This window comes from Macrotis lagotis, chromosome 1 (genome assembly GCF_037893015.1).
Source record: "Macrotis lagotis isolate mMagLag1 chromosome 1, bilby.v1.9.chrom.fasta, whole genome shotgun sequence".
NCBI lineage: Eukaryota > Metazoa > Chordata > Mammalia > Peramelemorphia > Peramelidae > Macrotis > Macrotis lagotis.
The window spans coordinates 640,421,612-640,445,932 of NC_133658.1; the positions used below are offsets into that span (position 1 = coordinate 640,421,612).

The window sequence follows — 24,321 nt, forward strand, 5'->3', positions numbered from 1 at the left end:
GTTATTTGCCTTTCCTATCATGAAAATGTGTTATAAGCCAAGTACCAGAAGACCAGAAGTGAAAATTTCTTATTTACATGTTCTCTTTTCCCTCAACCCTTTTAAATGGTTTTATTCATTCTAGTAATGATCTGCCGCCCCCCCCCCCCCCCCATCTCTTTTGGCTTACTTAGTTACTAGAATGCTGGTAACTGAATTCTCTACAAAATGGCCAAAATCAGAGATGAGAAAGGCTATGAAAATTAATGTCAAGACACAAGATTATTTCCTCTATTCTTAATTCTCTCATTTAACAATGCATCTGATAGTTTTGATAAATTATATATAATAAGTGGTAATTTTAAAATATTTTTGTTTTGAGAAAAAGTACTCTGACTGTAGCATAGAATTTATGTTGAAGGAAGTAGTGGTGATCTAATTCTGTATCCTTGTTTTACAGATTGTGAAACTGTCCCCTAGTGAGGTGATGGGAGTCACCCAACATCACACAGATATTAAGTAACAGAGCTGGGATTTTAACTTGGGTCTTATGTCTCCAAAATATTTGTACATTTTATGCTATATGTTGTGTAATTACTCTGAAAAATGGAGAGTGATTGGATGAAATAAAACTGACTTTTTTTCTTAAAGTGTCCTAGGGTTGAGCCCAGCATTTTTCATTGAACATGTAAAATGCATTATCACCATGATATTAGAGTAATTGCTTAATTGAGGGGTAATCAATGGGCTACTGCCATCTAATTCTGGAATCTTGGGTCTAAAAAAACAGTTGAGTTGGACCTGCAGTTGGCTTATGTATTCATAGTACTCTAAGTCTTCAGTCTTTGACAACTACATACTTGACAACTTGTGAAAATGGCTCTTTTTTTCTTAATAGGGCTACTTCTTTAGTTTATTGCTATATCTAATTATAATTTTCCTTCCTCTATTTTCTCTTGGAAGCAATGGATTACCCTTCCTTCTTAAAACTTTTGGGTTATAAATGAATATATTTATATTCCTCTGTAGTATTAAAACCATTAAAGCTTAAAATTGCACAAAACTTTTGAGACATTTCTTGTGGATGAATATAGATGTTTCATTTTCTTAAGCTCTAGATATATTCAGCTTAGTTGTACTTCTTCATAGATTATTCATTTAGATTGTAACTTTTTTTTCATTTTTATTAAAGATATTATTTGAGTTTTACAATTTTCCCCCAATCTTGCTTCCCTACCCCCACCCCCACCCCACAGATAGCACTCCATCAGTCTTTACTTTGTTTCCATGTTGTACCTTGATCCAAATTGGGTGTGATGAGAGAGAAATCATATCCTTAAAGAGAACAGAATTCTCAGAGGTAACCAGATCAAACAATAAGACATCTGGGTTTTTTTTTTCCAAATTAAAGGGAATAGTCCTTGTACTTTGTTCAAACTCCACAGCTCCTTATCTGGATACAGATGGTACTCTCCTTTGTAGACAGGCTAAAATTGTTCCCAATTGTTGTGCTTGATGGAATGAGCAAGTCCTTCAAGGTTGAACATCACTCCCATGTTGCTGTTAGGGTGTACAGGGTTTTTCTGGTTCTGCTCATCTCACTCAGCATCAGTTCATGCAAATCCCTCCAGGTTTCCCTGAAATCCCATCCCTCCTGGTTTCTAATAGAACAATAGTGTTCCATGACATACATATACCACAGTTTTGCTAAACCATTCCCCAAATGAAGGACATTTACTGGATTTCCAATTCTTTGCCACCACAAACAGGGCTGCTATAAATGTTTTTGTACAAGTAATGTTTTTACCCTTTTTCCTCATCTCTTCAGGGAATAGACCCAATAGTGGTATTTCTGGGTCAAAGGGTATGCACATTTTTGTTGCCCTTTGGGCATAGTTCCAAATAGCTCTCCAGAAGGGTTGGATGAGTTCACAGCTCCACCAACAGTGTAATAGTGTCCCAGATTTCCCACATCCCTTCCAACAATGATCATTATCTTTCCTGGTCATACTGGCCAATCTGAGAGGTGTGAGCTGGTACCTCAGCGAAGCTTTAATTTGCATTTCTCTAATAATTAATGATTTAGGGCATTTTTTCATATGGCTATGGATTGCTTTGATCTCCTCATCTGTAAATTGCCTTTGCATATCTTTTGACCATTTGTCAATTGGGGAATGGCTTTTTGTTTTAAAAATATGACTCAGTTCTCTGTATATTTTAGAAATGAGTCCTTTGTCAGAATCATTACTTGTAAAGATTGTTTCCCAATTTACTACTTTTCTTTTGATCTTGATTACATTGGTTGTATCTGTGCAAAAACTTTTTAATTTAATGTAATCGAAATCATCTAATTGGTTTTCAGTGATGTTCTCCAACTCTTCCTTAGTCATAAACTGTTCCCCTTTCCATAGATCTGACAGGTAGACTAGTCCTTGATCTTCTAATTTGCTTATAGTATTGTTTTTTATGTCTATGTCCTGTAACCATTTGGATCTTATCTTAGTAAAGGGTGTGAGGTGTTGGTCTAATCTAAGTTTCTTCCATATTAACTTCCAATTATCCCAGCAGTTTTTATCAAAGAGGGAGTTTTTATCCCAATGGCCGGTCTCTTTGGATTTATCAAACAGCAGATTACTATAATCCTCTCCTGCTTTTATACCTAGTCTATTCCACTGGTCCACCACTCTATTTCTTAGCCAGTACCAAACCGTTTTGATGACTGATGCTTTATAATATAATTTTAGATTGGGTAGTGCTAAGCCACCTTCGTTTGCATTTTTTTCATTAAGCTCCTGGCAATTCTTGACTTTTTATTTCTCCATATGAATTAACTTACAATTTTTTCTAACTCATTAAAGTAATTTTTTGGAATTTTGATTGGTAGGGCACTAAACAGATAGTTTAGTTTTGGTAGAATTGTCATTTTATTATATTAGCTCTACCTATCCATGAGCAGTTGATATTTGCCCAGTTATTTAAATCTGATTTAATTTGTGTGAGAAGTGTTTTATAATTGTTTTCAAAAAGATTCTGAGTCTGTCTTGGCAAATAGACTCCCAAGTATTTTACACTGTCTGAGGTTACTTTGAATGGTATTTCTCTTTCTAGCTCTTCCTGCTGTTTCTTGCTAGTCATATATAGGAAAGTTGAGGATTTATGGGGGTTTATTTTATAACCTGCAACTTTGCTAAAATTGCTAATTGTTTCCAGTAGTTTTTTAGATGATTTCTTGGGATTCTCTAGGTAGACCATCATGTCATCTGCGAATAGTGAGAGTTTTGTCTCTTCCTTCCCAATTCTAATTCCTTTGATTTCTTTTTCTTCTCTAATTGCTGATGCTAACATTTCTAATACAATATTGAATAGTAGTGGTGATAATTGGCACCCTTGTTTAACCCCTGATCTTATTGGGAATGCCTCTAGCCTCTCCCCACTGAGTATAATGCTTGTTGATGGTTTCAGATAGATACTGCTAATTATTTTAAGGAACAGTCCATTTATTCCTACACTCTCTAGTGTTTTTAATAGGAATGGATGCTGTATCTTGTCAAAAGCTTTTTCAGCATCTATTGATATGATCATGTGGTTTCTGATAGGTTTGTTATTGATATAATTGAGTATACTAACAGTTTTCCTAATATTGAACCAACCTGGCATTCCTGGAATAAATCCTACTTGATCATAATGTATTATCCTAGGTGATGACTTGTTGTAGTCGTTTTGCTAAGATTTTATTTAGGATTTTTGCATCTATATTCATCAGGGAAATAGGTCTATAATTTTCTTTCTCTGTTTTAACTCTTCCTGGTTTAGGTAACAGTACCATATTGGTTTCATAGAAAGAGTTAGGCAGAGTTCCATCTTTCCCTATTTTTCCAAAGAGTTTATATAGGATTGGAACCAATTGTTCTTTAAATGTTTGGTAGAATTCACTTGTGAATCCATCAGGCCCTGGAGATTTTTTTTTAGGGAGTTCAATAATGGCTTGTTGAATTTCTTTTTCTGAGATAGGTTTGTTCAGGTATTTAATCTCTTCTTCATTTAACCTGGGCAACTTATATTTTTGTAAATATTCCTCCATTTCACTTAGATTATCAAATTTATTGGTATAAAGTTGGGCAAAATAATTTCAAATTATTACTTTAATTTCCTCCTCATTGGTGGTGAGTTCACCTTTTTCATTTATAATACTAGCAATTTGGTTTTCTTCTTTCTTTTTTTTTAATCAAATTGGCGAGAGGTTTATCAATTTTATTGGTTTTTTCATAATACCAGCTTTTGGTCTTATTTATTAATTCAATATTTTTTTTGCTTTCAATTTTATTAATTTCTCCTTTAATTTTTAAAATTTCTAATTTGGGATTTGATTGGGGATTTTTGATTTGTTTTTTTTCTAATTTTTTTAGTTGCATGTTTAGTTCATTGATTTCCTCTTTCTCCAATTTATTCATATAAGCATTTAGAGCTATAATATATCCCCTGAGAGTTGCTTTGAATGAATCCCATAGGTTTTGGTATGTTGTTTCATTATTATCATTATCTAGGATAAAATGGTTAATTCTTTCTATAATTTGTTTTTTGGTCCACTCATTTTTTAAGATAAGGTTATTTAGTTTCCAATTTGATCTGGGTCTATATCTCCTTGCCCCAGTATTGCATATGACTTTTTTTGCATTGTCATCTGAGAAAGAAGTATTCACTATTTCTGCCTTTCTGCAGTTGATCATTAAGTTTTTATGTCCTAGTACATGGTCAATTTTTGTATAAGTTCCATGTACTGCAGAGAAAAAGGTATATTCCTTCCTATCCCCATTCAGTTTCCTCCATAAGTCTACCATATCTAATTTTTCTAACAATCTATTTACCTCCCTAATTTCTTTCTTGTTTGTTTTATGATTTGATTTATCTAGATGTGATAGCAGGAGGTTGAGGTCTCCTACTAGTAGAGTTTTGCTGTCTATGTCTTCCTGTAATTCTTTAAGCTTCTCTTCTAAGAATTTGGATGCTGTACCACTTGGTGCATATGTATTCAATATTGAAATGACTTTATTGTCTATAGTACCTTTTAGGAGGATAAAGTTTCCTTCCTTATCTCTTTTAAAGCTATCTATTTTTGCTGCTGCTTTGTCTGAAATAACGATTGCTACCCCCTGATTTTTTTACTTCAGCTGAAGCAAAATATATTTTGCTCCAACCTTTTACCTTTACTCTGTATGTATCTCTCTGCTTCAAATGAGTTTCTTGTAAGCAGCATATTGTAGGATTTTGGTTTTTAATCCACTCTGCCATTTGCTTACGTTTTAAGGGAGAGTTCATCCCATTCACATTCAAGGTTATGATTACTAATTCTTTTTTTTTTAGATTTTTTTTTTTTGCCAGGGAAATGGGGCCAAACGCTTGCCCAAGGCCACACAGCTAGGCAATTATTAAGTGTCTGAGACCGGATTCGAACCCAGGCGCTCCTGACTCCAAGGCCGGTGCTCTATCCACTATGCCAGCTAGTCGCCCCGATTACTAATTCTTTATTGCCCTCTGTGCTATCTTCCCTCTGTTTGTATTTTTCCCCCTTACCCCCCCTTTTATCCATATTCCCCAGTATTTGGTTTTTGAATACTACCCCCTTCAGTGTGTTTGCCCTCTTATATCACACCCTCCCCTTTCTTTCCCCTTTCCCTGTTCCCTTCCCTTCCTTTTGTTATTTCCCCTTATTTCCTCCACTCTTCTTCCCTTTCTCTGTCCCCCCTCCCCTTTTCCCCTTTTAATTCTTGAAAGGTTAGGTGTTTTATAAGTTAACTGAGTATGTGTAGGTTGACTTTAAGCCAAGTTTGATGGGAAGAAGATTCAGGTGTTTCTCCTCTACTCCCTTCTTCTCCTCTATTACCATAGGTTTTTTGTATCTCTTAGTGTAATGAGATTTGTCCCATTCAATCCCCTCCCTCCTCCTGTCTCTTTCCTGTCCCCCTTTTTAGTGTATTTTTTTGTTAGATCATTCTATCTAAGTCATAGAAAATTCTGAGTATCTGTCCCTTCTAGTTCAGTATATTCTGTTGAATAGAGTCAAAATTCCTGAAAGTTATTAGTCTTTCTCCCCAGTGGAGTTAAAGCCAGTTACATCCCATTAGATATCAGTCACATGGATAGGTCATGGATGTCCATCATTTCTGGCTAGGTATATTCTCTCTGTTAGAGTTACATTTCTCAGGATTTATGAGAGTCTCTACCCCCCCCCCCCCCACATGCTGGGATATAGCCAGTTTCAACTTGCTGGATTGCATTTTTTTCCTTTTACCGCCTCCCCCTTCTTTTTTACCTTTTCATGTGTCTCTTGAACCTCCTGTTTGATATCCAAATTTTCTGTTTAGCTCTGGTCTTTTCATCAGAAATTTTTGGAATTCTTCCATTTCGTTAAATGTCCATCTTTTTCCCTGGAAGAGAAGGCTCAGCTTTGCAGGAAAGTAGATTCTTGGCAGCATTCCAAGCTCCTGTGCTCTTCAAAATATCTCATTCCAGGCCCTTCGATCCCTTAAAGCTGATGCAGCCAGGTCCTGCATGATCCTTACTGTGGCTCCTTGATATTTAAATTGTTTCTTTCTGGCTGCTTGCAGGATTTTCTCTTTTTATCTGATAGTTCTGGAGTTTGGCCACAACATTCCTTGGTGTTTTCATTTTAGGATCTTTTTCTGGTGGGGATTGATGTACTCTTTCAATAACTACTTTGTCCTCCGATTCCATGATGTCAGGGCAGTTTTCCATCACTAGATCCTGTAATATTAAGCCAAGCTTTTTTTCTCTTCAATGTTTTCAGGAAGTCCTATAATTTTCAGGTTGCCCCTCCTCAATCTATTCTTGATGTCAGTGGTTTTGTTGATGAGGTATTTCACATTTGCTTCTATTTTTTCTATTTTTTGATTTTGTTTATCTGCTCTTGCTGTCTCATGGAGTCATTAGTTTCTGTAGACTCCATTATTTTTTGGGGGGAGGAGTTTTCTTCATTAACCTTTTCCAATTGGTCAATTCTACTTTTGAAAGAGCTTTTCATTTGACCAATTGAGGTTTTGAGAGAATTAATTTCTTTTTGTATTTGCTCATTTGAGAATCTGAGAGAATTGTTCTCATTTTGTAGTTGTCCAATTGATGATCTGAGAGATTTATTCTCCTTTTGTGTTTGTCCAATTCTACTTTCTAAGGTTTTGTTTTCTTGTTGCAAGGTATTAATTGTCTCACCCAAATTTTCCAGTTGATTTTTAAACTCCTTCCTTATTTCTTCAAGGAAGTCTTTCTGTGCTGGAGACCAGATTGTATTCTCCTCAGATGTTCCAGTTCTCTCTGGGTTGGGGTCTTTCCCTTCCAGGAATTTTTCTATGGATCCACCTTTCTGTTGACCCTTCTTCTTTATGCTAAGACCTTGAGTTGGGTGGGGCTGGTTCACCTGGGCTTGGGATCTCTAAAGGCTTTATTGAATGCAGTTTCTCTAGCTGGCCAGTAGGAGGTGCTGGTTGCCCTCTCTGGGGTGTCTGTGACCTTGGTTGCAAGGCCTTCTCCCTTTGCTTGAGGGAGGGAATTGGAGCTATTGAATTCTTTTGCCTTCAATCAATGGTGGGCTTTACCCTGGCCTGAGGTGATTCCTCAGCTGGGCTGGTTCTTTTGCTCACACACCTGGGCCTGAGGCAGAAGTAATTTGCATTTGTTTGGGAGGAGGCCTCAGTGCAATCAAGGCGTGGGCTCAGAGTTTCTCAGATGGAGGAGCCTAGTGATGGTGTCCACAGCTCTCCTGCACCAGACCTCTCCCCTGGGCCCCTTCCCCAAGCTCCAGGGGGACAGCACCAACACCAGCGCTTCTGCTTCCCCGTGGACCCAAGCCCCCTTTGTCCAGCCCCATCGCTGATCCAGCAGGTCCGGCTCTCGGGCCCTCAGACTCCTGGTTTCGGTTCAGCTGTTGGTCTGGCTGATCCGGGGCTGATCTTCTCTGGGAGCTCAGACTCACCTGCTGGTACTCAGCCAAGGCTGCTGCGGGAGACAAATCCTGAGGTAGATGTTCCTCTCCTGGCTTTTCTTTCTGGGTTTCCTGGTTCGGATTTCTTTTAAGAGGTTTGTTTCATGTGATAGATTGGGAAGAGATCAGGAGACTTTAGAACTGTGCCTGTCTTCTCTCTGCCATCTTGAGATTGTAACTTTTTATTAAGCACTCATTTCTGTTTTGTTTTTTTACTTTTTATTTATTTATTTTCAATAATGCAATCAGTTTTAAGCTTCTTGTTCAGGGTCACAGCTATTAAATGTCAACAGCCTGAGGCCAAATTTGAAATCAGGTCCTCCTGACTCCAGAGCTGTTGCTCTGTCTACTGCTCCTTCCATTAGGTTTTTTAACTAGAGGTAGTGTGATTAGATAAGGAGTTGACTTCAAAGCCAGCAGAACTGAAGTTCAAGTCTCAGTTCTGTACATTACTGGCAAGTCACTTAACCTCTTGCTGTTCTATATGTCCTCTAAGATTTTAAGTATGGTGAAGTTATTGAAGTTATTGAATTATATTGGTAGGAGTTTCCTTTTAAGTAATTATCTATACCAAAGAAATCAGTTCCAGTCTCTATCCTTTTTATCTAATTACAATAAATTCCCACCATATATTCTTCCCATGAACCTTTCTGTGTAGATAAAAACATTATGCAAAATCAACTTGTGAAATGAACTTGTCTGATATTGTAGCAACTTTTTAACCTTCTAGTCTCTCACCCCTGTACTTAGAAATAAAATGTCTTTTATTATCTCTTTCCCAGTCTGAGATTGGTTATTGCAATTTGAGCTTAGTTGCCTTTTAGTGTTATTTTCATTTACATTACATTGTGCATATTATTAATCTGGTTCTGCTTTCTTCATATAGCATTATTTCATTCCAATCTTCCACTGTTCTGCAGAATTCTTCATAGCAATAATTTCTTACACCATAGTATTATTCCTTTACATTCTTATACCACAATTTGTTCAATCATTGAGCACACACATTATCAGGATTGACTTGTTTTTGCTTCTGCAAAGAAGGATTACTTGGATATTTGTTTTGTATAGGATTTACCTTTCTTTATGTCTTTGACTTTCTTGAAGTATATATATCAAGGAGTGAAATAACTCAAAGTGTATGAATAGTTTACTGACTTTTCTTAAGTAATTCTAAGTGGTTTTCCAGAATACCATTTGGACCAATTTACAATTTTTCCACCAGTATATTGTGGAGTCTTTTTTTTCTCATATTTTCATCTTTGCCAGTTAATGGGTAAGAATTTGTTTTAATTTCTATTTCTCATTTGTGATCTGAAAGATTAAAAAATTTGAATGTCCATTTTTTTGTATTTCATCTTCTGAAAATTGTTTATTCTATTTGACTTCTTAGATACAAAGAAATGGCTCTTGGTCTTATATTTTTAATTTTATCTCTATAATTGTTGTTCAACTTTTCCTTGAATTCATTGACCAACTACTGCCTAGAAACCAGTCATCATATAGAGACTGCAGTCTCTTTATTTACTCATTGAGACATTTGTCACTAGAGGTTGATGGGAAAAATGTATGTTTTACAATTTAGCCTAAAATGGGTTATGTGAGACATAGATTTAAAAATGGCTGCTTGTAGGGGCAGCTAGATGGTGCAGTGGATAGAGCACCAGCTCTGGAGTCAGGAGGATCTGAGTTCAAATTTGACCTCAGACACTTAATAATTACCTAGTTGTGTGGCCTTGGGCAAGTCACTTAAACCTTATTGTCTTAAATAAATTTTAAAAAATGGCTACTTGTAACAGAGTAACTGGTCATACAAAGAAAAAAACAATACTTATTAAAGAGAATATGTATCACTGTTCTCGGAGAGAGAGAGAAGGAATTGTCCTTGTTGGTTCAACTATTCACACTAATCAATGTCTACCATATATCACTTGTAAGACAAAATAAAAAAGAGAGGTGGATGAATGTATATTGAAATTCTTCTTTGTAATAGTTAAGTATTTTGTAGCAATTAGGGAACAATTATAGTTCATGTTGGAATAACATGAAGTTAGTTGTGCCAATTCCTAACAATACTCTTAGCTCTTAAAAATACTCTTTTAACATATCTTAGGTGTCAGCTTTTCAGATAGTTGATGTTAACATTTTCCCACAAGTGGCTTTTTTTTCTTACTGTAGCTATATTGATTTTGTTCATGAAAAGATTTATTAAAATTTTTGTTATTGAAATTTTATGCTTTAATTTTTTTGTATGCTTTAAATTTTAAGGTTATAGGATTTGGAGTTGGAAAGGACATTAATCATTTAATACCTGCATTTTTATAGTCAGTCAGTCAGTCAATAAACTGTTCTTAAGTACCTGCAATGTTCGAGGCATTAGGAATGGGAAGGCAGGCAGGAGGAGAGGGGAAGGGGTAGATGAAGTTCTACATTCCCTGGGGGGGTCCCCTCTTAAGTGGAGTATCTGGGAGGAGCTCTCCTGATAGCCACTCTATTCTCTCTAATAAGAGAGAAGGAGAAAGAGGCCTCAGTGACAGACTTTTTATAGGTAAAACATCCAAAACTCAGGGAGGTTAAGCAAATTGTCCCAGGTCATACAGGTAGTAAAGTCAAGTTTCCAACTCAGTTCTTATTCGAAACCTAGTTTTTTTCTTCTGTTCTGTTTTGTTTTATTTGTCACTCCAAAATAAGTTTTCTTTCTACTTTCCATTGTGTTGATAAACTGAACCATCATGCTTATGGTCTTTCTTGCTACCCTAACCTGTTGCACTTATGAATTTATTTTTACCATTTGAATAGTATTAATATATTTTAAGTCTAGAACTATTAAGACTTTACCTGAAGATTATTTTTGGTGAGCCCTTAAAAAGGAGATTATATCTCAATACTTGATTAAATTGCAAAAATATTGTTTTATTTACTTGGACAACAAGTATTCACTAGTGCAATTGTAGTGTGTGTCTGTGTGTGTGTGTATACATACATACATATATATATATGTATATATATAAAACAGAGCCTATGACTTTTTTCTAATTAAACTCCATAAAATATGAGAATGAAAGTAATAATAGTAATGACCAGAATTAATATAGCAATTAATGTTTGCATAACACTCTGCATCCATTATCTCATTTGACTTTCTTGTCTACCTTCTGATACAGGAGGTATAGAGAGTATCATCATCTCTAGTTCCTTAGTGAGGAAACTGAGGATCAGAGAAATTAAGTATCTTAGAGGAGCTATATAAAGGTGATCTTTGAAATCGTGTGAATGAATTAAACCCCTGAGAGAGACAGTGAAGACAAGGTCTTGGGCAGAGGCTTTGGGGACATGCCAATTTATGAGGGGATATGTAAGGGATAAACTAATAAGGAGAAGGTACAGTCAGAAAGATAAGAACAGAACCAGAGAAGAAGTGTCAAAGAAACTGAGAGTATTAGCAATGCCAAATGTTGTAAAATAGTCTAGGGGGATTTTGAAAGAGAAAAAAGGCCATTAGATTTGACAATTAAGTGATGGCATTGGTGGAGAACAATTCCAATAATAGTTATAGGGTCAAAGTCAGAGTGTAGGACCTGAGGAGTGAGGTTGAGGAAATTATAACAAATGAAGAATAATGCCTTCTAGAAGGAGGGGAAGAAACACAAGACAATAATATAAATGCTCAAGGGTTTTTATTCTTGTTTTGAGGATAGGGAAAACTTAAGTATGTTTTAATAAACAATGAAAGAAATAACAAAGAAGAATTTATTAAAAATTCAAGAGATGGGGAAAGAAAAGGGAGGGATTATTGTGAGTAGAGCAGACTTCAAGTGGTAATGGGAGGAGATGGATTCCAGGACTGGAGTAGAATTCAAGAGGTAATGGAAGGAGATGGGTTCCAGGAAAGAAATATAAGTAATAGCTCTGGCAAGAAAGAAAGAGAATATTTTAAGTGTAAAGGAGGGGGGATGAGAGTGCTCATAATGAATGAATATCCTTTTGGTTTTTGATAAAGTTGGAAGTAAGGCTCTCTGTTGTGAAAGATAAGGAATGAGTCTATCATTGAGGGTTTGAGGGGAGAGAACATTTAGGACAAGACATTGGAAAATAGGTAGGGGTCAATAAAAGATGAATTTAAAAAGGCATTTCCATACAAGCCTAAAGGCATAGTTGGTATTTGATAGCATAACCCAGGGATCCCTGGGTTTTTGTAACTTCCTCTGGAATAGAAGTTCTTTTCTGTGTCATGGATTGCTTGGTGTAGGGTAAACTATTTGACCCTGGTTGGAATATGAATTTCCCTTAATCACAGTGGTCCAGCTTGACTTGATAAGACCCATATATGGTTATGTAATCAAGGTCAGACATACAGTCCTTATATGGAGTCTGAATAGCCAGTTAAAACACCTTGCTTATAGTTGATGATACTTATGTGAGTCTCAGATTTGGCATGATGCTGACTTTGTTCTAGGTCCCTATAAAATGGTCCAGACGCAGTTAGACCATGCTTACTTGCAAATTGCAGAGCTGAGCAGAGTGGAGTGGAATAGACAGCAGGCAATGGTGGACAGTGGACAGGCAGACATAGAGCATACTGGACAAGGAGGAGAAATGTACTAGTAACTTGGAAACTGATAAATAAATTTGGTCTATGTAGATATGAATTTGACCCTGCAGCATTTCACTGCCAAGGTTGTAAAAAGGTATAAATCTCTACAGCCCTCCTCAGTATTCCTTTGGTCTCTCTGAATAAAGAACTTGCAAAGCAACAAGAATGGGATTTGTTTGAAACATCTTATTACCCTTGATTAGTAAGGGCTTACCTTCGCTTAATTCCAAAACTGGGTTCTTTATACTTTGGATGGGATTGATACCCCGGGAAGAGATAGAATGACAAATTTTGATCTGAAAGGAATTCTGTATGTGGCAGTCAGAAGTAAAGTGGTGATGGAGATCATGAGAATAGAGAACTGGGAAGCCAGCTTGTTAATGATAATACCATTGTGACTATAAAAATCCTCATCAATAAATCTGAGGAATGGGGGTAGATGGGAAGCCTGTATTCCAGGTGCTGAGATCACTGAAGAAGGAAAGAAGCAGGGTAACCTAGAAGTCAGTGAACACAATTGCTTGTTCATTAATGAATGAATGAATGATAGCCACATTTGATCAGTTATGGTGGTAAAACAAGAAGTCTGGAAGTGGCAATGGGAAAGAAGGAACATGCTATCTCTTCTTCCCAGCATACCCTAGTCAACTGAGCCTAATGGACTCTAGTGAAGATGTGTTTTATGTTTTCTTTCTATTTTCTATTTAGGAGTAGTGCAAGATGAAGAGATCCTATTTCACTTTGTTGAAAAGGTTTGATTTTGTAGATTATATAGCTTTAATTCAGAAATCTGTGAGCAATCAAAAAAATTGTAACGGTTTAGCTTATACCATCTCTAAAACCAGAGCTTATTTTCCTGAAAATAATTTAATGTGACCTAAAATATAAAGAAAAGAGTATAGAAAAAGTCCTGCATTTAGAATTAGAAGGACTTTAATTTGATTCATCTGTTGGATGGGATGCTTACTCAAAAGTGTCTGGCACTGACTGAGCAGATACATATACAGAGCCCAGCTTGCTACTATTTTTCCCCAAGGTTCTGAGGTCCTCAGAAATAGTGGAGATAGTGGTGGCTTTCTAGAACTATACCTCTTAAATTCAGTGTGCTTCCCCCATAGTTATCAGTTATTATTAGTCACAGTTAATTTTTTAGAAAAGGACATTTACTAAGATAGTATAGTAAAAAATAATTATTACAGAGCATTCCCCTAGAATGCTTTGAAGTACTCTCCCACCAATACATTCATAATCCTTGGAAATGTGGGCATAAGAGAGAACATGTGGCCAAGTGATACCTCATAGTTCTTGATTGCTGGGAATCCTTTTCTTTTCTTCATGAATTACCATATTTCCCCATGTAAAAGATGCACCTTAATTTTGGGACCTGAAATTTGAAAAAAATGTATTATGTAAAGTTATTGAACTCGTTTTATTCATCATGAAATTCCAGGACTTCTGCTCATAGCTTTCAGGCATCTATTGGGCAAGTTTGGTACATGGACACATGCTTAATCCATTCTGTTTCATGAATCTGAAGCACAAATGTGTCCTTTGAAATCAGTAACTTCTTTTTCATCAGCAGTTCTTCTTGCCTCATGCTGAAACATCTGTGTGAACACAGGAATTCCAATTGCCCTTTGCCCTTCAATCCGTATCTTCAATTTCTTCTCTAAATCTAGCCATTTTGCTGACTTGGCCATTGTAGTCAGTCTCGGATGTTTTCTCAGTTGGAGGACCAAACTGACGTTTGATCTACAGGATGGTTTACAGTCACTTTTGCAAACTGTATCATTTTGAACTTGTATTCAGCACTGTATGAACATCTTTTCTGAGCCATTTCTGGGCAGAACATGGCAAAACATAATCTAACATACCAGTAAAAAATGTGAAACACTGAGTACAAAGACAAGAGTGAAAAAGCAGGAAATGAAAGCAAAAAAATCCACAACCACTGTATAAGATGCTCCCAGTTTTTAGACCCCAAATTTTCCAAAAAAGAGTGCATCTTATACATGGGGAAATATGGTATTTATGAAGCTCTCCTTTAGACATAGTATAGTTTTTCTCCTGGTCTCTTTGTAAAATAGCAAAAGGTGTCATTCTTCAATATTTATTTGTTTTTGGTTCATAAAAAAGATACTCAGTCGACTCTTTCAGAGATTCTGGAATCCTGACACATTTATAGGAAATCCAAAAATTCTCCAGTCCTCAGAAATTTAAATGGTTGTGCCATAGTGAAGGGGGTGGAAAAAATGCTCAGAGTTCTCTGATTCCCTTACCAACCAATTCCTTCTTTGGGGCTTAGCAAAAAGACTTCTATTACAAAGCTCCTGGGTTCTCTTCTTTTTTTTTTTTTTTGGCAAGGCAGTGGGGTTAAGTGACTTGCCAAGGTCACACAGCTAAGTAATTATTAAGTGTTTGAGGTTGGATTTGAACTCAGGTCCTCCTGACCCCAGAACCAGTGCTCTGTCCTTTGTACCACCTAGTTGCCTCTTGAATCCTCTTCTTGATGATTTTACATGGAAAAATCCTTCAGTCAAACCAAACTTCCTATTACTCCCCTTGAAATGTCTTTGATGGATTTAAATGGAGATGACCCAGACTTGTTCACCCCTTTGACTGATCAGTGGATATATGTTCTCATCTGATTAAGTGGAAGGAGGTGACTCATGACTCTCTAGAATTACAAATAAAATTTAAAGAAGATTGGATGAGATGATCTACAAGATTCTTTGAGTTCTAAATCTGTATTTTGCTTGCAATTCTCTATGCATTTTTTTGTAAGTATATCTGTATTTGTTACAATTTTAAAGTAGCCAATTCATTGGTTTAGTCCCTGGAATATTGTACCAGTGCTTGTTGATTGGTTAATCAAATTTAAAAAGCCAAAAGGAATTTAGTCATAAATAAGTTAAAAATTTAAGGACAATTGAAGATAGGACTGATGATCATAAACCAGTGTTTCAATAGGCTACTGATACTCACAATTTTCTGATGACTTCTTGCAAGGACTGATGTGTGAAAATGTTGCAGCTCTTATGGGCAATTAGGTTTTAACATTTCCCTTGTTCCCCAAATCACATGCTTGTTATATATATTTATTACCTGTAACAAGCAAGCAATTGCTCTCTCTCCTTTCTTCCCCTCTTTACGTTCGCCCCCTCCTTTTTCTTCTATATACAATTTTGCCCCATTACTTTTCTCTCTCCTCTCCCCATTCCATTCCACTCAAAAAGACTTGTTTTCTTTCCTGTCTCAGCTCAAGTCCCTGCAACCTGAGATCAATAAGATGACTCTTTCAAAAAAAGAAATTTTAATCAGCATCAGGAAATAATATCAAGCTCTCAGAGGCTTAAAAGCTATTTGGTCAACTAAATGGATTGAGCTGATTGCTTGTCTGATTGATTTTTTTTCATCACAGAGTGCATGCCTCTCTGTCACTGTCCCTACCTTTGGCAAATTAAGACTTCCCTTCCCTAGGCAAGGTTAGCTGGCATTAGAGGAACTAATTATGTTTCCTTTTACTTTCTGAGATATTTGTATGCATTCAAGAGTAACTGGGGAAAATGACTACTAATATATTTTAATCACCTTTGCTGCTTTGGAACATTTCCTGCAGATAAGCTCAATTCTTTCAGGAAAAACATTCTCCTTCCACGTGCTTTTCCCCTTGTGAAATGGAAGAGGACCTGAAATGTGTGTGGGTTTGTACAATGAGTGTACTCATTGTATAATTAAAAAAAAATACTGATGCTAATGTGGCCAGTTAGCCTACTAGTATTGTCACGGAGGAAATAGGAGGTTGTTACATGTAGGTCGGAATTCCTTTTGTTTTTTTTAGCAAGTGATTACCATGCTTCTTGTTCTACAGACTGGAGCCTCTTGTAACCTCTCCCCATAAAGAATTCCATTCTTTGGAAGCTCTTGTGTGAATTTTCACAGGAGACTTCCCTGAGGATCTAACTGGGAGCTAATATCCTAAACAGACCAAATATCAGGGAAGAAATTCTATTTTGCCTGGTTCTTCAGAAATTCAAGGCACCTGTGACTTTATTTTACTTGATCTAATAAACATATCCTTATCATATATTATAAATATATTATGACTTACTTACACACATAACACATGCACACTCATTTGTAGAAGAGGGTCTCAAAAGGTCTTTTGGGGGATATCTTGGCTTGCAAACCTCTGGATCTTAGAGCTCTATGGAGAAAATACTTCCCAATTCATTCTCATGAATAACTCATTCCTAGACTCATATTTCTCTAATCTGAACCCATTTCCCTTCTCATTTGGTTTTTGGTAGTGAAGAATAAAGCAGGTCCTAATATTTCTGATTTGGTTCTTGAATATTCTGAATGCCTTGAAAAGTCTGGAAATGTAATTAAATATGACAAAGTCTAGCAGTTACACTTAGAAAAGAAATAACATTTGTTTTTCTTCCCTGCAGATGTACTGGAAGGTTACAATGGAACTATTTTTGCATATGGACAGACCTCTTCAGGAAAAACCCATACCATGGAGGTAAGATCAGAGCATTGATATTGGGGAGCAGGTGGGAGGGAAAAGTGTTTCACTTATTTAGATTAAAAGATGGAATTGAAACTTTTATTGAGTCCTGAAGTGCAGATTTCTTCTCTGGATTTTAAACAAACAAAGGCTTAAGCTTTCTGGACAAAGGCAGAATCTGATTTTAGGATACAACTATATTAAGTTACCCCATTTTAACAGACTAATGAACTCTATCTTTCAATGTCAGAAAGCATGGGTTTAAGTCAACTTCACTGCTTAGCACCTAATCTTGGGCAAATCATTTAATTTCTCCTTACATCAGTTTTTACATCTGCTTAATGAGATTTACTTTTGAAAATTATCCAAGACAATTTTAGAATATCTGCAATGGAGAATACCATCTGTATCCAAAGAAAGAATTGTGAAGTTTAAACAAAGACCAAAGACTTTTACCTTTAATTTAAAAAAAGGTATCTTATATAATTTTGCTATCTCTTATATTTTATTTTTTTCCTTAAGGATATGATTTCTCTCTCAACACATTCAGTTTTGATTAATATATAGCATGAAAAACAATGTAAAGATTATCGATTGCCTTCTGTTGGGGAGGGACGCGAGATTGGGAGAAAATTTGTAAGATTCAAAAAAACAATTTAAAAAATACCTAAAAATGGCACACCATAGCAGCAGAGAGATATAGTATGGTATGGTATGACATGGCATTTTTAGGTGTCATTTTTCAGTTCTATGACTGACTTGCTGTGTGATTCTTTTGGGGATCATTATTTAGATGGTATTTTACTACATACTTAGCACTTCTTTCTAGCTGTTTAGAGTGGGAATTGGGAGAGGTATCATTTGTATAGTTTTCAGTCCTCTGTTTTAAGTAAACTCCATTCCTAAGAAAGTTTGAGGGAATTCAACTCACAAGGAGTGGGGTCATATTCATCTTTCTTTCCTAGGTTTTCTCATTTATAATTATCTTCTGTGAATATTGCTCAGGTGGACCAGGCTGCTTTAGAAGTGTTTTAGTTTGTGAGCTGGAGATTTCTTAGTCCTTAAATGCTTAGTAGCTCATATATATTTCACTTAGAATATGGAATGTAAGAACATATCCTAGTCCTATGAAATATGAAGAGCATGTAAAATCATATATAGAAAGCATTTTGCAAACCTTTAAGTATAAATGTTAGCTATCATCCACAATAATCTTCATGATGATTATTACTTGATAGAGTACTTTTAGCTTTTCTATTTTTTAATTGTGAAAGAATTTAATAGAATATTTAAATTGCAACTGACTAATTCTGAGACCTCTACCCAAACTAGAAACTTATTTTAGAAAAATAATCAGTGTTTATATTGTGTGAATAGGAGCTTAGGTGACCTAAAATCAGGATATCTCAACTTCCTGAATTCAGATCTGGCCTCTAACACTTACTCATACATTTAATTACCCTATTGTTTAGTTTTCTCATCTATAAAATAAGTTGGAGAAGGACATGACAAACCACTCCCATATTTTTGCTAAGATATCCTAATTGGGGTCACAAAGAAATTGGGGTCACAACTGATTGAAATGATTGAACAGCAATAACAACAATGATACAGTGTGTCCTTTCACTAAAGACCTATCATAATACTTCCTTGTGGCATGGAGCTGACTCTGTATTCTTGAAAGCTATGCCAGTAGAATATAATTTCTGGTAGGTCTACCAATCTGGAAAGGCTTCATCATGGGATAATCATGAGCCATTAGAATGGAAAGAGAATATTTAATCTAAGAGATAGAAAACTATTTGTTTATGTCAGAGGACTAATCCACCGGAGTTTGGAAGGTTATATCACTGAAAGTTTTTTTAAGATTTTATTTATTTTGAATTTTACAATCCTTTCCTCAATCTTCCTTGCCCCCCCCACCCCACAGAAGGCAGCCCACCAGTCCCTGCACTGTCTCCATAGTATACAACGATCCAAGCTGAATGTGATGAGAGAGAAACCATATCCTTCTATTTGCTTACATTTTGAGGGAGAGTTCATCCCATTCACATTCAAAGTTACAATTACTAACTCTTTATTGCCCTCCATGCTATCTTCCATCTGTTTGTATCCCCCCCCCCCCCTTTTCCCCTTTATCCATATTCTCCAGTATTTTGCTTCTGGATAGCACCACCTTCAGTGTGTTTGCCCTCCTATGTCAACCCCCCCCCCCCTTCTTTCCCTCTTCCCCTTCTTCTTTTCCTTCCTTCTGTTAGTCCCCTTTTTTCTGTCCCCCCATCTCCTTCCTCCCCTTTCCCCCTTTTCCTCTTTTAATACTTGAAAGGTAAGATAAGTTTCTTAATTTAAAGGAGTGTTTGTGTAAGTTAACTTTAAGCCAAGTCTGATGAGAGGAAGATTCAGGTGGTTCTCAGCTTCTCCCTTCTTCCTCTCTATTACAATAGGTCTTTTGTACCTCTTAATGTAATGAGATTTACCCCATTCAATCTCCTCCCTCTTTCCATCTCCTTATTGTCCCCCTTTTTAAGGAGGTGTTGTTTTTAAATCATTCTATCTGAGTCACAGAAAATTCATGAGTGTCCATTACTTCTGGCTAAGTATATTCTCTCTAATAAAGTTACAGTTCTCAAGAGTTATGAGAACTTTTCTCCTAAGTGGGTATATAGCCAGTTTCATCTTATTAGATAGCAGGTTTTTTTTTTTGTTTGTTTTTTTGTGAGGCAATGGTTAAGTGGCTTGCCCAAGGCCACACAGCTAGGTAATTGTTAAGTGTCTGAGGTCAGATTTGACCTCAGGTCCTCCTGACTCCAGGGCTGGTGCTCTATCCACTGTCCCACCTAGCCACCCCCCCCCCCAATTGCAGTTTTTTTTTTCCCTTTATCCCTCCACCCCCCTTTTTTTAACCTTTTCATGTATCTCTTGAGCCTCCTGTTTGATGTCCAGATTTTCAATTTAGCTCTGGTCTTTTCATCAGGAAATGTTGGAAGTGTCCCACTTTGTTAAATGTTCATCTTTTCCCCTGGAAGAGAAGGCTCAGCTTTGCTGGGTAGTAGATTCTTGGCTGCATTCCAAGCTCTCTTGCTCTTCAGTATATCTTGTTCCAGGCCCTTCAGTTTCTTAATGGTGATGCAGCCAGGTCCTGAGTAATCCTTACTGTGGCTCCTTGGTATCTACATTGTTTCTTTCTGGCTGCTTGAAGGATTTTCTCTTTTATCTGCTAGTTCTGGAATTTGGCCACAACATTCCCTGGTATTGTCATTTTAGGATCTTTTTCCAGAGGGGATCGATGTATTCTTTCAATAACAATTTTGCCCTCTGGTTCCATGATATCAGGGCAGTTTTCCATCATTAAATCCTGTAATATTAAGTCCAGGCTTTTTTTCTCTTCAGTGTTTTCAGGAAGACCTATAGTTCTCAGGTTGTCCCTTCTCAATTGTTCTCAAGGTCAGTGGTTTTGCAGATGAGGTATTTTACGTTTTCTTCTATTTTTTTTATTTTTTATTTTTGTTTAACAGGCTCTTGCTGTCTCATGAAGTCCTTAGTTTCCACAGACTCCATTCCATTTTTTTTAGAAATGGAATTTCTTCATTTACCTTTTGCAACTCCTTTTCCAATCATTCAATTCTATTTTTGAAAGAGTTTTCCATTTGATCAAATGAGGTTTTGAGAGAATTCTTTTCTTTTTCTTTTGCATTTGTCCAATTGTATTTTCCAATAACTTTTTTTCTTGTTGGCAATTTGTTTTCTTGTTGTGTTAATTGTCTCTCCCCAATCTTCCTATTGATTTTTAAACTCCTTCCTGATTTCTTCAAGGAAGTCTTGTGCTAGAGAACAAATTATATTCTCCTCAGAGGTTCTAGGTTTCTCTGAGTTAGAGTCTTTTAATTCTAGGAATTTTTCTAAGGACTCCCTTTCTTCTGACTTTTCTTCATTTTACTAAGACCTTATGTTAGCAAGGGGCTGGTTCACAGAAGTTTGGTGTTGAGATCCTTAGAGGCTTTACTCACTGGGTTTAGTAACTTCAAATAGGATGGCCAGAAGGCTGTGTTGGTTGCTTTCTCTGGAGTATCTGTGACCTTAATTTGAGGCCCTCTCCCTTAATTTGGAGTGGGTGAATAAAGCAGTTGAGTATTTTATCTTTGATCAATGGTGGATTTTGCCCTAGGACAAGGTAATTGCTCTCTCTATTCATAACTGAGGGAGGTCTTCTGCTCACACTCCTGGGGCAGAGGTGGGCTGTAATAGAGTTTCTTCTGGGAAGAGGCTTCAGCTGAAATGAAGCACTAGAACTTTCCCTCCAGCTCTGCAGGCAAGCTCCAGGTCTTTAGTACCACAACCAATGCCTCTGCCCCCTAGTTGGCCCTTCAGGCTTGCCCTGCTTTTAGGCTTTCAGGCTCTAGTCCACCCTGCTGATCAGGCTAGTGGAGCTCTCAGACTCCCATCCACCCCATCTCCGATCAAACTGGTTCCACTTTCAGGGTCTTAGGATCTCTCCCACCTGGCTGATCAGGCTAGTTGAGTTCTCAGGCTCTGATTCTGTCCTGTGCTCCCAGCAGAATAAGCCCTCTGCTCCCAGCTCACCCATGATCCCAGAGGACAAACCTTGAGGTAGATCTCCTAGTTTCTCTTTCTGGATTTTGTGGATTGGATTTCTGTTAAGAGGTTTGTTTCATATTATTTATGAGGGAAGATCAGGAGATTAGTGCTGTGCCTGTCTTCTCTGCCACCATCTTTGGATCTGTACATTTCTAGATTTGTATTTGTGGTGGTAGATTCGCAGAAAGGAGCAACAGATGTAGGTAACTCATCTTTCCCTTCAATTTCCACAATAGGTACATTTTAATTTTTTCTAGGTCATAGAGCTGCTGCTATTCCATCCTGATATAGGGATAGGAAAAACTCTTTTCCTTTTAAAAAAAAATATTTCTATCACTGAAAGTTTGACCACCCGTTGATGAATTTTTTTTTATTTTTTGCTCATAGCAACTCATGAAGTCATCTACAAAGGCAGGGGTGGGGAATCTTTTTTCTGCCAAGAGTCATGTGGATATTTTAAAATTATTTGCCTGATATAGTTGGTCAAATACTTAATTAATTTACTCCTCAAAAGCTCCTAGATTTATTGAATTTTGAGTCCTGCCTGTAGTTACTGTGGGAATGCCAGACCATGGGTCTTTTAACTGCTCATAGGCTCGGCATACCCAGCCTCTTCACTAAGGTATGGAAGGATTTAAATCTGTTTTAGAAGAGGGAATATCCCTGCCATAGTGAGATCATGGTGCTTTACATACATTTTCTTTTTATCTTTAGCAGCTCTGTTAAATAGGTGGAATTAAATAGAAGTATTACTATTGTAGATAGTAGAACACAGATTACTATCTAATGTTGTATTTGATAGAAGTCTTACTATAGTCTGTTATGTAAATGAAACAACTGAGACCCAGAGAAATTGTTATATCAGAATCTCATCTTTTGACATCTAAATTCAGAATTCTTTCCTTTACTCATTAGTGTTAAAAAACGGTGGAATAATTGACTATGGGTCTAACCTATATTCCAATTCTGCCTTTGGTACACAGAGTCAATAGAATTAAAAGACCCTAAGTTATTTCATGGTAGAATCATTTTGCAATTCACAGAACATAACTAGAGTACCTAAAGCAGTACCATTGGCCTGTCAAGAATGGAAAGAATGGGTTGGATTTTATTCTACCTGAGTTTAAAAATCCAGACTTCAGGTTGCTCATTCCATCACATGACATCTCCTGTTGGTTTAAGATTTGGATCAGAATAACATTTATTTCAGGTGTATCTTGTGAAAAAATAGACTGCTTATTCTGTAACTGGAAGGGGTTTCATGTAATGATGCACTACTGTTCCTCTTTAACTCCCTTCCTGAGTATGGTCTTAATACCTCCCCCCTTTCTGAGGGGTTAATCACTGGTGATGTTTTCTAATTAAGTATTCTCTGCCTCCTGGGAAGCTACAGTCTCAGCCCACACAGATGGTGGAATAGTGGAGTAATCCACTAACTTGGAATGTAATTAAATCAAAATATCTGCAGGGTTTATAACATTTTATGAGTAGGATTTTTAAAAATCACTTATACTCTGTATAAGAAATACTTATCTTAAAAGAAAGACTTGAGGAAGTGATATTAATTCCCTAAAAATGGTCAGTACTATAGCATGCAATTCAAGGCAATATTCAGCTTTAATTCCTACCCTCTTCTGGTCTTTCATCCCATAATAATTCTATTACTTCCATTCAAGAGGAGGGAAATGTATAAGCCTACAAAAAATGAGAAAGACTAGCTCCTTAAGGTAAAGAATTTAAGTAAAATTTTCATTAAAAGGCATTAAAACCATGATAATATTAGTGTAATGCCTAACAAGTTCACAAGATAAATGTTTTTGAAGTTTGTGCTCATGGGGAGGCAGTCTGGGAGTACTTCTACTCATGGGAAAAATTCTTTTTCAGGGTATAGCTCTGGATAACATTTCCTTTCCTCCCCAGCCTAGCTCTTTTTCCTTTTTTCTTTTTTAAAAAAGATTTTATTTATTTATTTTTTGCAACCATATGCAATGGTTAGTTTTTACTAATCTTTTTTTTGCAATGTTTTGAGCTTTACATTTTTCTTCCTCCCTGTCTTCCCTCCCTTCCTCCCCCTCTCTTCCTGACAGAAATCAATCTGATATATAGACTCTACATTTATAAAAACTTGCTAAACATAGATTCATATTGATCATGTTGTGAGAGAAGAATCAGATCCAAATGGAAGAAAGAAAAAATTAGGAAAAAAAAATGACAAAATACATAAGACCACTTTTAAAAATTGAAGATTTTTCATTCATTTAAAGTCCACAGTTCCATCTCTTGAACTGGATGGTATTTTCCATCACAAATCTTTTATATTTGTCTTTGATTATTGTACTGCTGAAATGAACAACTCCATCATGGTTGATCATCACCCAATTTTATTGTCAGTGTTCTTCTGGTTCTGTTCATTTTACTCAGCATTAATTCATATAAGTCTTTCCAGTCTTTTTAAAAATGCTTATTTCTTATAGAACAATAGTGTTCCATTACATACACATACCACAATTTGTTTGGCTATTCTCAGTTTCTAATTCTTTGCCACTACAAACAGAGCTATTGTGAATATTTTTGTATATGTGAGATTTTTACCCCTTTTCCTGATCTTTTCAGAATATAGACCCAGTAGTGGCATTGCTGAATCAA

General features: G+C 36.4%; 1 protein-coding gene across 7 annotated transcripts in view; it reads left to right on the plus strand.

The window, feature by feature from the left end:
• The window catches only part of KIF5C (kinesin family member 5C), a 228,390-nt gene that overhangs the window by 106,903 nt on the left and 97,166 nt on the right, over positions 1 to 24,321 (plus strand). For all 7 annotated transcript variants that reach the window (XR_012474162.1, XR_012474159.1, XR_012474160.1 and 4 more), the window contains exon 3: positions 17,021 to 17,094. Coding sequence is in view for 3 of the 7 variants with exons in the window: in XM_074215135.1 (XP_074071236.1) it covers positions 17,021 to 17,094 (74 nt within the window). In the remaining 4 variants the exon portion in view is untranslated. The remainder of the gene's footprint in view (positions 1 to 17,020; positions 17,095 to 24,321) is intronic.